The sequence below is a fragment of the Amblyraja radiata genome, chromosome 24 (genome assembly GCF_010909765.2).
Source record: "Amblyraja radiata isolate CabotCenter1 chromosome 24, sAmbRad1.1.pri, whole genome shotgun sequence".
Taxonomy (NCBI): Eukaryota; Metazoa; Chordata; class Chondrichthyes; order Rajiformes; family Rajidae; genus Amblyraja; species Amblyraja radiata.
In genome coordinates this window covers 31218174-31231951 of record NC_045979.1, presented here as the reverse complement: position 1 = coordinate 31231951, position 13778 = coordinate 31218174, and the positions used below count along the sequence as shown (strand labels likewise).

At 47.3% G+C, this 13778-nt stretch overlaps 1 protein-coding gene across 1 annotated transcript in view; it reads left to right on the top strand.

The window, feature by feature from the left end:
- Positions 1-13778, top strand: part of cntn2 (contactin 2) — a 114168-nt gene that overhangs the window by 77508 nt on the left and 22882 nt on the right. Inside the window, exons 8-12 of the mRNA XM_033042824.1 lie at positions 139-320; positions 4415-4551; positions 6350-6479; positions 8857-9007; positions 11673-11800. Coding sequence (XP_032898715.1) covers positions 139-320; positions 4415-4551; positions 6350-6479; positions 8857-9007; positions 11673-11800 — 728 coding nt within the window. The remainder of the gene's footprint in view (positions 1-138; positions 321-4414; positions 4552-6349; positions 6480-8856; positions 9008-11672; positions 11801-13778) is intronic.

Sequence of the window (13778 nt, the reverse complement as noted above, 5' to 3'; positions counted from 1 at the left end):
GGTCTGTCTGATGAAGGAGCTCGACCCGAAACATCACCTATTCCTTTTCTCCAGAGATGCTGCCTGACCCGCCGAGTTACTCCAGCATAAATATGAACGTCATCCATTTCTATGAACCTGGTGTGTGTTTCCTTCCAGCCCTGTCCCCGCCATCAAATGGAGGAAGCTGGATGGGTCCGTGACGTCGAAGATGTTGAAGTTCATAAACAAGCCCATCCTCCACATTCCCGACGTACAGTTTGAAGATGAAGGAGTCTACGAATGTGAGGCGGAAAACTCAAGAGGGAAGGACACATTTCAGGGGAGAATCATTGTTCATGGTGAGCAGAGGTCTACTGTTTGACCCAGGGGACAAAGGAACAGGGCAAAGAGATGTGACAGAGATAGGCACAATGCAGCTAGAACTAGAGGTGGGAAGATGCATGCAGGTTGCATTTATTATATATTATATTCCTATATATTTTATATTTTATTCCCATGTTATATTATATACCTATATTATATTTTATCATAATATAATATACCTCGGTACACGTGACAATAAACTAAACTGAACTACAAAGCTTAACAAAAACTAATCGTTGTTTCACTGCAATAACAATCTTACGATCGTCACTGTAATATTTCTTATCTAGAATTCTAATGCTGAATGTCTGTCAACCCACCTTCCATTTTGATCAAAGGTGTTACCAAGGGCATCAGATCATGTCTCAATCCGGGTCAGATGTAAAGAAGGCGGCACTGACAATAACTTCTCTTCCTGATGCGATTAGCTAACAAGGTCAAATCCGCATTCTTCTCCTAGATCACCGTCAAGTGTTATCCAGCATTGGGTTGACAAAGTTGCATACTCTTCCCTTTTAAAGTAATCGGAATGATCTCCCACACTGATGGGATCGTACAGGGAGCCAGATAGCTATCATGAAGCAAAATGATCACCAGGGAGACTTTCAGAACCAGGCATCCTTTTGCCAGCTCCTAACACATCCATTCACTCTGACTCTTCTCTTTAGTTTAGTTTGGAGATACAGCACGGAAACAGGCCCTTCGGCCCACCGTGCCCGTGCCGACCAGCGATCCCCTGCACACCTACACACACTAGGGACAATTTACAAATATACCAAGCCAATTAACATACAGACCTGTTCGTCTTTGGTGTGTGGGAGGAAACCGGAGCACCCGGAGAAAACCCACGGGGTCACAGGGAGAACGTAGAAACTACGTAGACACAGTCAGGATCGAATCTGGGACTCCGGCGCTGTTAGGCAGCAACTCTATCTCAGCGACACCGTGCCTTGTAGCTCACTGTCCCAACATATTCAATGGTCTCAATACTATCAGGTGTTCCAAGGTGCAGTGAAATACTTCTTTGTATACAGTTCAGCAAGACTATCACTATACAGAAGTGTAATCCCCCAGTAAGCACAATTTCCCCATAACATTTGATGCCCTTACTAATCAAGTACCACTTAAAAATACCCAACAACTTGGCCTCCACCACCATCCATGGCAATGAATTCCACAGATTCACTCTCCGGCTAAAGAAATTCCTCCTCTTCTCTTTTCTATAGGTACGCCCTTTTATTCTAAGGCTTTGCGCTCTGGTTCTGGACTCTTCCATACTGGAAACAACCTTTCCATGTCCAAAACCTTTCATTATTCAGTAGGTTTCAATGACAGTGTGGGAAGGAACTGCAGATGCTGGTTTAAAATGAAGATAGACACAAAATGCTGGAGTAACTCAGCAGGTCAGGCAGCATTTCTGGCGATATAGGTAACATTACGGGTCGACACCCTTTTTAGACTGAGAGTAAAGGGAAAGGGAAATAAGAGATATAGGTATGCCTCCTATATGCAGAATGTATAGAATATCCAGAATATAGGTGAGATATATCTCTCGTTTCCCTCTCCCCTGACTATCATTCTGAAGAAGGGTCTCGACCCGAAATGCCACCTATTCCTTTTCTCCAGAGATGTTGCCTGACCCGCTGAGTTACTCCAGCTTTTTGTGTCTAGGTTTCAATGAGGTCCCCCTCATCTTTCTAAACTCCAGCGAGTACAGGCCCAACGCTCCTCATAAGTAAAGGGCCTGTCGCACTTGCCGATTTTTTTTGGCGACTGCCGGCGTCATATCAGGGTCCCCAAAAGATTTTGAACATTTCATAATCCAGCGGCGACAAAAAAAATGTTGCGACACTTGAAAAAAAACGCTCGTCATACGCCATCACGCTGCATCACTGGGACGACAGATGGCACAATGGGCTAAGTGTTCGGCTGGCGACCGGAAGGTGGCCGGTTCGAATCCCGCTTGGAGTGCATACTGTCGTTGTGTCCTTGGGCAAGACACTTCACCCACCTTTGCCTGTGTGTGAATGTGTGTGAGTGATTGGTGGTGGTCGGAGGGGCCGTAGACGCAGATTGGCAGCCACGCTTCCGTCAGTCTGCCCCAGGGCAGCTGTGGCTACAGAAGTAGCTTACCACCACCGAGTGTGACTGAGGAGTGAATGAATAATGCGATGTAAAGCGCCTTGAGTATTAGAAAGGCGCTATATAAATCCCATCCATTATCACACAGCGTATTTTTCACTGACCTGATACGTCAGTCATTGATGCCGGCAGTCGCCGAAAAAATCGGCAAGTGGGACAGGCCCTTAACTCCATGGGATGTCAACGAACCTTTTTCCAATCAGGAGCTTTTCCTTACTTTCCTAGTCTCCGCACTTTAAGACGCATTGTCACTATGCCACTCCGTCTCCCGAGAGTTATACTGTACCCTTTGATGCAGTAAAACGCACCACTATGCCCGGCAGCTGGCTTATCAGTCAAAATTTGACACTGAGCCGTGACAGGGAGATGGACTAGCCTGATCGAAATCTTCAAGTGGCCTTCAAAGTGCGTCTGAAATGCCAGTCGCAGTGCAGAGAGGAATCTTCCAGTGCTCCGGGATCCAGTAAGTGAAGACAGGTTGCTTGTGATGGGGCCGTTAAAGCTGGGGATATCAAAGCGATCCATCTCCTCCCTGAGATGGCACAAAATAGCAGCTCAATCTGTGTCCATCAAAGTTCAAAGATAGTCACAAAATGCTGGAGTAACTCAGCGGGACAGGCGGGATCTCTGGAGATAAGGGGTAGGTGATGTCGCGGGTCGAGATCCTTCTTCACACTGCGGGAATTATATCATTCCGTTCGCAGTCCACAGGAAAATTAAACACTCTTGACTCCTTTTGCTCAGGTATTTTATTTAATTCACATGTTTAATCGATAATGTTTTATTATTAATGTTTAATGTTTTATGTGTCATTAATAACTGTCCCTATATGTCATGTTGTCACTTGCGGGCGGAGCACCAAGGCAAATTCCTTGTATGTGAGTACTTGGCCAATAAACTTATTCATTCAGTCATTCTTACATGGGTTAAAGCGGAATCCATATAGAAACAGTGATAGACACAAAGTGCTGGAATCAATGCAGGGCGGCACTGTGGCGCAGCGGTAGAGTTGCTGCCTTACAGCTCTAGCAGCGCCGGAGACCCGGGTTCGATCCCAACTACGGGTGCTGTCTGTACGGAGTTTGTACCTTCTCCCCGTGACCAGCGTGGGTTTTCTCCGAGATCTTCGGTTTCCTCCCACACTCCAAAGACGTACAGGCATGTAGGTTAATTGGCTTGGTGCATGTGTAAATTGTCCCTAGTGTGTGTAGGATAGTATTAATACATAGAAAGTAGGTGCAGGAGGAGGCCATTCGGCCCTTCGAGCCAGCACCGCCATTCATTGTGATCATGGCTGATCGTCCCCAATCAATAACCCGTACCTGCCTTCTCCCCATATCCCTTGATTCCACTAGCCCCACAAGCTCTATCTAACTCTCTCTTAAATGTGTAGGGATCGCTGGTCGGCGCAGACTCGGTGGGCCGAGTGGCCTGTTTCCGCGCTGTATCGCTAACAAAAACGCAACGGGTCAGGCGGCATCTTTGGAGAAAAATAAATGGGTGACGTTTCGGGTCGGGATCCTTCTTCAGTCTGAAGAAGAGCCGAGAGAGTCTGAAGAAGGGTCACGACCCAGAACGTCACCTCTCCATGACCTCCAGAGATGCTGGCTGACCCGCTGAGTTATCCTGCGCTGTGTGTCCTTTCCGTGTATTAATCGTGTGTTTCTAATACAATGATAATCCCTGACTCGGTTATAGCAGACCGACAAGTCGCCCATCCTTTTTCTCCAGAGATGCTTGCCTGAGTTACTCCAACACTTTGTGTCTGCCGTTGGAATAAACCAGCATTCGTTTCTAGTGATAGATGGAGATCGGAGTTCTCAGAGGCTGCTGTGGACCCAATGCCTGGGCCGACAGGTACTAACTCGACCCGCGTCCCATCTCCTCTCGCTCGCTGACTCTCTTTCCCATCCCTCCTCTTCCGCAGCTCAGCCGGTTTGGCTACAGATCATCGGTGACACCAAGGCTGACATTGGCTCTGTCCTGTGGTGGAAATGTGCCGCAGCCGGTAAACCACGGCCGACCTGCAGATGGTTGATGAACGGCCAGCCATTGACGTCTAAGGTGTGTACACATGGCAGCATCTCCCGGTGATCTGGACAGCAGCTTCACATGAGTGTGGATTTAGACGCACCACCTCCCTTGTAATTAAATAATGTGTCGGCTGGGCTTATTTATATTCACTGGAAATTAGAAGGATGAGAGAGGATCTTATAGAAACATATAAAATTATTAAGGGAATGGACAGGTTAGATGCAGGAAAAATGTTCCCCATGTTGGAGGAGTCCAAAACCAGGGATCACAGTTTAGGAATAAGGGGCAGGCCATTTAGGACTGAGATGAGGAAAAACCTTTTCACCCAGAGAGTTGTGAATCTGTGGAATTCTCTGCCACAGAAGGCAGTGGAGGCCAATTCACTGGATGTATTCAAGAGAGAGTTAGATATGGCTCTTGGGGCTAATGGAATCAAGGGATATGGGGAGAAAGTGGATTACTGATTTAGGATGATTAGCCATGATCATATTGAATGGCGGTGCTGGCCACCAGAAGAGGAAACCACAGCTGAACTGTTCACTTTAGAACCTTTATCCCAGGGCAGAAATGTCAAGGACATAACTTTAAAGTGAGAGGAGTCAAGCTTAAAGCAGATGTGTGGGGAAGTTATTTACACAGAGGATGATGGATGTTTCGACTGCACTGCCATCAGTGGTGGTGGAAGCAGATGGGATGGTGGTGTTTAGGTGGCTTTTAGATAGGCACATGGACAGAGTCATAGAGTGATACAGTGTGGAAAGAGGCCCTTTGGCCCAACTTGCCCACACTGGCCAACATGTCCCAGCTACACTGGTCCCCACCTGCCTACGCTTGGTCCATATCCCTCCAAATTTGTCCTATCCATGTACCTGTCTAACTGTTTCTGAAACATTGGGATAGTCCCAGCCTCAACTCCTCTGGCAGCTCGTTCCATACACCCACCACCCTTCGTATGAAAAGGTTACCCCTCGGATTCCTATTAAGTCTTTTCCCCTTCACCTTGAACCTATGCCCTCTGGTCCTCGATTCCCCTACTCTGGGCAAGAGATTCTGTGCATCTACCCGATCTATTCCTCTCATGATTTTATCCACCTCCATAAGATCACTCCTCATCCGCCTGCGCTCCAAGGAATAGAGACCCAGCCTGCTCAACCTCTCCCTGTAGCTCACACCCTCTAGTGCTGCCAACATCCTCGTAAAGATGTGCGGGGAATGGAGGAATATCTTTACTCAGAGAGTGGTAGCTGTGTGGAATGAGCTTCCAGTGAAGGTGGTGGAGGCAGGTTCGTTTTTATCATTTAAAAATAAATTGGCTAGTTATATGGATGGGAAAGGAATGGAGGGTTATGGTCTGAGCGCAGGTATATGGGACTAGGGGAGATTATGTGTTCGGCACGGACTAGAAGGGTCGAGATGGCCTGTTTCCGTGCTGTAATTGTTATATGGTTATATGAATCGTGTGCAGGATGTGGAGATGAGTTTATCTTGGCAACATGTTCGGCATGGACATTGTGGGCCGAAGGTCCTGTTGCTATGCTGTACTGTTCTATGTTCCAGGGTTCAACGAGACTTTTCTTTGACTGGATAGCACGAAAGAGTAAGCTTTTAACTGTACCTCGGTACACGTGACAATAATAAACTGAACTAAACTAAACTAAACTAACAAAAAGTTCCTCGGGCACTCACAGTTTTTCAGGGAAACGCAGTCTGATGACCGTTGATCCATTGGTCTTATTAACACAAATGAGGGGTGGCTGTCCAGAAGCACAGTCTCGTTCCACTTTGACTATTTCACTCCGCTCACACTCTCCACTCTTAACTGTTTCAGAGCCGATTTGAAGTCAACAACTGCGCGTTGAAAATATCGAGGCTGGCTCTGGAAGATTCCGGAATGTTCCAGTGCGTGGCTGAGAACAAGCATGGGACCATTTACACCAGCGCTGAGCTCAGAGTGGAAGGTAGGCCGAGTATTGGCGCGGATGACGGGGAGTGGACGGGCAGAGGGGTCTCCAAGTTCCACAGGGCGGCGCGGTGGCGCAGCAGTAGAGCCGCTGCCTTACGGCGCCAGAGACTCGGGATCGATCCTGACTAGAGCGCTCTCATCGGTTCCATCGCTCAGTGAAGCTCTGAAGCTTTCAGTAATTCATAGACGGCGGACTAAGAGCTGTAGACTTTATTTTAGACTTTAGAGGTGCAGCGCGGAAACAGGCTCTTCGTGCCACCGAGTCCGAACCGACTACCGATCCCTGGACATTAACACTATCCTACACACTAGGGACAATTTTAGTTTGGTTTAGTTTTTTTTTTTGTCTTTTTTTTTTTTTTTTTTTTTTTTTTAATTTTTTTTTTTTTGGTTTAGTTTAGAGATGCAGCGCGGAAAAAGGCTCTTCGGCCCACCGAGTCCGCACCGACCAGCGATCCCCGCACATTAACACTATCCTGCACACACTGGGGATAATTTTACATTTTATATGCCAATTAACCTAAAAACGTATACGCCTTTGGAGTGTGGGAGGAAACCGGAGCACCCGGAGAAAACCCACGCGGTCACAGGGAGAACATGCAACATCCGGAGAGACAGTATCCATGGTCAGGATCGAACCCGGGACTCTGGCGCTGTGAGGCAGCTACTCGACCGCTGCGCCACCGTGCTGGCCTTCTCTTCTTCAAAACCGTGGCGTGTGATCTTTTATATCCTCCCTGAGAGGGTAGATGGGACTTGATTTAGCATTTTATTCCAAAGGCAGTACAGTGCAGGATTCCCAATAGATAACCTCTCCAACATTACACCAGCAACTCTACCACTGCACACTGTTGTAAAAAAACAACAAAATTACTCAGATCTAGTTTTATATTGAAAGTTTCAAATTCCTGGGACTAAATATCACCGATAGATAACCTCTCCTGGACCATCCATATTGAAGCAATGGCTAAAAAACACACCAACTTCTACTTCCTTAAAAGGCTTATGGGCCCGTCCCACTTACGTGACTTTTTCGGCGACTGCCGGCACCCGTCATAGGTCGTTACAGGTCGCCGAAAATGTTCAACATGTTGAAAATCCAGCGGCGACCAGAACAAGGTACGACTCTTTGGGCGACTACTCACGACCATACAGGCTTCACCCCGCGACATGTCGCCAGGGTGTCGCCTGTATAGTCGTGAGTAGTTTCCTCAGTCGCCCAAAGAGTCGTAGCGTCTTTCTGGTTGCCGCGGGATTTTCAACATGTTGAACATTTTCGGCGACCTGCAACGACCTAGAAAAAGTCGCGCAAGTGGGACGGGCCCTTTTGGAAGTTCGGCATTTCCCCAACAACTCTCACCAACCTCAACAGGTGCACCATAGAAAGCATTTGATCGGGATGCATCACAGCACGGTTTGGGAACAACTCCATCCAAGAGCGCAAGAAATTGCAGAGAATTGTGGACGCAGCCCAGACCATCACACAAACCGACCTCCCTTCCATTGACTCCATTTACACCTCACGCTGCCTCGGCAAGGCCAGCAGCATAATCAAGGATGAGTCGCTCCCTGGCCACTCCCCTCTCCTATCGGGTAAAAGATACAGAAGTGAGAAAACGCCCACCTCCAGATTCAGGGACAGTTTCTTCCCAGCTGTTATCAGGCAACTGAATCATCCTACCACAACTAGAGAGCAGTCCAGAGCTACTATCTACCTCATTGGAGACCCTCGGACTATCTTCGATCGGACTTTACTGGACTTTATCTTGTGCTAAACATTATTCACATTATTCCCTTTATCATGTATCTGAATACTGTGGACGGCTCGATTGTAATCATGCACTGTCTTTCCGCTGACTGGTTAGCAATCAGCAAAAGCCCTTCACTGTACCTCGGTACACGTGACAATAAACTAAACACAACTCCAGAGGACATGGGTTTAAGATGAAGGGGAAAAAATATAATCTGAGGGGTAACCTTTTCACACTGAGGGTGGTGGGTGTATGGAACGAGTTGCCAGAGGAGGTCCACACAATTGCTGGGGAAACTCAGCGGGTGCAGCAGCATCTATGGAGCGAAGGAAATAGGCGACGTTTCGGGCCGAAACCCTTCTTCACTCCACTGCCAGAGGAGGTCGTTGAGGCAGGGACTATCCCAACGGTTATGAAACAGTTCGACTGGTACATGGATAGGACCGGTTTGGAGGGATATGGGCCAAATGCAGGAAGGTGGGACTAGTGTAGATGGGACATGTTGGCTGGTGTGGGCAAGTTGGGCCGAAGGGCCTGTTTCCTTCTAATATAATTCTGTGACTCTATGCCTGCGTAACTCAATACTTGGGTTCATTTGTTTGTACCGTTTCTTTGCCACAGCCTTTGGCCCAGATTTCCAAGCGAACCAAGTGAAGAGGCTGATTCCCGCCGCGCGTGGAGGGGAGGTGATAATAGGGTGCCGTCCGCGATCAGCTCCCAAACCCAGCATCATGTGGAGCAAAGGAACAGAAATTCTCTCCAACAGCTCCAGGTGCGTGCATATAAAACCCTCCTCTGCAGGATATCATACAGTCGTTATTTACAATTATATCAAGCCAGTTAACCTACAAACGTGTACATCTTTGGAGAACGTGCAGACTCCGCACAGGCAGCACCTGGGGTCAGGATTGAACCTGGGTCTCCGGCGCTGTGAGGCAGCAGCCCTACCCGCTGTGCCGCCGTGCCGCCCACAATGACACACTGCTTGTAACCGAACGTCCGTGTTCTTTGATCGTGGCGATGCTTTCAGGGCTGGCTTTTGAAACAAGCTCGTAGTTATTATCCATTCTCCCCATTGCCCTCCAGAGGTGACGACGAGGTCAAAGCTTTCCACCCTCTGTATTATTTTGATGCTGAGGATATTCCCTTGAGAAGATAGTTGAAGGAAGCAACCCTCAAAAGGGAATTAAAGATGAAATGGAAAATCTAACATGACTTGAGGGAAGGAGAAATGGGACCTTGTTGAATAACTCAAAGGCATAGACGGGGTAACTCAAGAACTTAGGTTTAAGGTGCGGGGGAGAAAAGTTTGAATTGGAACCTGAGGGATACCCATTTCACACAAAGAGTGGTGGGTGTATGGAACAAGTTGCCGGAGGAGATGGTTAAGGCAGGTTCCATCGCAACGTTTAAGAAATATTAGGACCAGTATATGGATACGACGGGTTTAGAGGGATATGGGCCAAACACAGATAGGTTGGTCTAGTGTACGTAGATGAGACATGTTGGCCGGTATGGGAAAGTTGGGCCGAAGGGCCTGTTTCCTCACTGTGAGACTCTATGACTATTTATCCAGCTCAGGCACATGTGTCCGAATGGCCCACTTCTGTACTATAAGATTTTTAAAGAGCTAAGAGTTCTAATAGTTGTTGTTGGAGAACGCCCTATAATAATAATAATAATAATAATGGATGGGATTTATATAGCCCCTTTCTAATACTCAAGGCGCTTTACATCGCATTATTCATTCACTCCTCAGTCACACTCGGTGGTGGTAAGCTACTTCTGTAGCCACAGCTGCCCTGGGGCAGACTGACGGAAGCGTGGCTGCCAATCTGCGCCTACGGCCCCTCCGACCACCACCAATCACTCACACACATTCACACACATTCACACACAGGCAAAGGTGGGTGAAGTGTCTTGCCCAAGGACACAACGACAGTATGCACTCCAAGCGGGATTCGAACCGGGTACCTTCCGGTTGCCAGCCGAACACTTAGCCCATTGTGCCATCTGTCGTCCCTCAAGAACTCAAGGCCATAGATTTAAGATGAAAGGGGCTAGACTTATTTGGGGAACAGATGAGTGGAGTACACAGGATAAATGCACAGTGTAGGAAGGAACTGCAGATGCTGGTTTAAACCGGTCAGACACAAAAAGCTGGTGTAACTCAACGGGACAGGCAGCATCTCTGGAGAGAAGGAATGGGTGACGTTTCGGGTCGACCCGAAACGTCACCCATTCCTTCTCTCCAGAGATGCTGCCTGTCCCGCTGAGTTACACCAGCTTTTTGAGTGAATGCACAAAGTCTTTTACCCCGAGGAAAGGAATCAAGAACCAGGTTTAGGGTGAGAGGGGAAAAGTTTAATAGGACCCTGAAGGGCAATTTTCTTTTCACACAGAGGGTTGTACGTATATAGTATGAGATGCCAGAGGAAGTGGCAGGAATTCTAACAACATTTAAAGGATATTTGGACATGTACATGGTTAGGAAAGATTTAGCAGGAAATGGGTCAAAAGTGGGCAAATGGGACTTGCGTCAGAAGGCATATTGGTCGGCATGGACAAATTCTGTACTCGATGCCTCTGTGACTCTGTGAATAACAATGGCCACAAACCTAGACATGAGAGAGATGCATCTTTGTTGGAATCAAGAAGATTAAAATGACTCAGGGAGTGAGTAATTGAATGAAATCATGGATAGATGTAAAGATATGAGGACAGAGGTAGATCAAACGAGGGGGTACAGAGAAGGTTCACCAGACTGATTCCTGGGATGTCAGGACTTTCATATGAAGAAAGACTGGATAGACTCGGTTTGTACTCGCTAGAATTTAGAAGATTGAGGGGGGATCTTATAGAAACTTACAAAATTCTTAAGGGGTTGGACAGGCTAGATGCAGGAAGATTGTTCCCGATGTTTGGGAAGTCCAGAACAAGGGGTCACAGTTTAAGGATAAGGGGGAAATCCTTTAGGACCGAGATGAGAAAAACATTTTTCACACAGAGAGTGGTGAATCTCTGGAATTCTCTGCCACAGAAGGTAGTTGAGGCCAGTTCATTGGCTATATTTAAGAGGGAGTTAGATGTGGCCCTTGTGGCTAAAGGGATCAGAGGGTATGGAGAGAAGGCAGGTACAGGATACTGAATTGAATGATCAGCCATGAACATATTGAATGGCGGTGCAGGCTCGAAGGGCCGAATGGCCTACTCCTGCACCTATTTTCTATGTTTCTAAATAGTAAGAATATACAGTATGTCACAGATTCATGGAGTAATACAGCATGGAAACGGGCCCTTCAGCCCAACTTGCTGATGCCAAACAAGCATGAAGTGCAGATGGAGGCAATGGCGGAGGGGGGGGCTAGATCTGAAGGCTATTCTCACCCATTGTTATGTCTCTTGGATAACCCATCCTCTTGGCTTTCCCCGTGCAGAATGACCATAACCCCAGATGGCACCTTGAGCATTCGGAACATAAGCCGGGCGGATGAAGGAAAGTACACCTGCTTTGCGGAGAATTTTCTGGGCAAGGCGAACAGCACGGGCACCGTGTCTGTCAGAGGTGAGTCTGGAGGGGTCTTTATCGGGAAAGCGCACCGTATCCTCTGGGATGTCATAGAGTGATACAGTGCGGAAACAGGCCCTTCGGCCCAACTTGCCCACACCGGCCAACATGTCCCGCCGGCTACACTAGTCCCACCTGCCTATCCTTCCAAACTTGACCCATCTGTCTAGCTGTTTCTTAAACGCTGGGATAGTCCCAGCCTCAACTACCTCCTCTGGCAGCTCGTTCCATTCACCCACCACCCTTTGTGGGAAAACATTACCCCTCAGATTCCTATTAAATCTTTTCCCCTTCACCTTGACCCGATGTCCTCTGGTCCTCGATTCCCATACTCTGGGCAAGAGATTCTGTGTATCTACCCGATCTATTCCTCTCATGATCTTATACACCTCCATAAGATCGTCCCTCATCCTCCTGCACTGGAAGGAATAGAGACTTAGCCTACTCAACCTCTCCCTACAGTTCAGACCCTCTAGTCCCGCCAACATCTTCGTAAATCTTCTCTTAACCCTTTCAAGCTTGACAATATCTTTCCTATAAGTTCTCAGTTCTCTTCCTGCGGAGTTAAGCACATTCAGATTCCATTTGATCTCTCTCTGATTGATCGATTATATATTGATCGAAAGATTCAGCCTGGAAACAGACCATTCGGCCCACCTAGCCCATGCCGACCAGCAATCACCTGTTCACAGCAGTTCGATGCTCGGTGTAGGAAGGAACTGCAGGTGCTGGTTTACACCGAAGATAGACACAAAAATGCCGGAGTAACTCAGCGGGACAGGCAGCGTCTCTGGAGAAAGGGAATAGGTGACGTTTCGGGTCGTGACACTTCTTCAGACTGTGAGTGAGGGGAGAGGGAGAAATAGAGATATGGTAGGGTAAGATCAAGGAAAATGTAGAAGGAAAATGGAAGGTGACAACAATCAATAAGATAACATAAGGAGGACAGTGAAACTAGTCGGAGAACTGGGATAGGGGAGGGACGGAGACAGAGGGGATGCAAGGGTTATTTGAAGTTAGAGAACTCAATATTCATACCACTGGATTGTAAGCTGCCCATGTGAAATATGAGGTGCTGTTCCTCCAATTTGCAGATGGCCTCACTCTGACAGTTTATTCGATTTTGGGCAGAATAGTAGCGCAGGTTCGATCCTGACTACAGGTGCTGTCTGAATGGAGTTTGTACGTTCTCTCCTTGACCTGCGTGGGTTTTCTCCGGGCGCTCCGGTTTCCTCCCACACATGCCAAAGATGTACAGATTTGCAGGTTAATTCAGTAAATTGTCCATAGTGAATAGGATATAACTAATTAATTGGGTGATCGCTGGTCGGCATGGATAGTAGGCCGAGCCTGTTTCCAAACTGCATCTTTAAACTAAACTAAACTACTAATCTCTTGTGTATTTGTTTTCAAATGCGAGTTTAGTTTGAGCTGCTGCAAAAGAAACTATTAGGTATACAGCTCTAACTATCTTAATTGCTTATTTGTTATGCACTGCAATATTAGTGCTTAGAAAAACATTTATTAACTACTGAGTTGCTGCCTTACGGCACCAGAGACTCAAGTTTGATCCTAACTAATAATAAATTTTATTTTCGGGCGCCTTTCAAAGTCTCAAGGACACCTTACAGAAAATTAACAAGAGAGAAAAAACATATAGTCGGAGTAAAATAAATAATAAGGACATCACCAATACACAAATTAAAGACAGAATTCGCTCCAAAGACAAAAAATCAAAAACACAATGTGAAGAGAGAGCAGCGGCAGCTAAAGCGCGCCAGCGTCCACTTTCCCTTCCGACAGCCATCTTGGACAAAGACTAACATATTCACATTACACACAAAAAATCATCCCCCCACAGTGGTTACCACTGTGGGGGAAGGCACAAAAGTCCAGTCCCCATCCCCAGTTCTCCCAAAGTCAGGCCTAGTGAGGCCTCCGCTATTGCCTCTACGGAGGCCCGATGTTCCTGGCC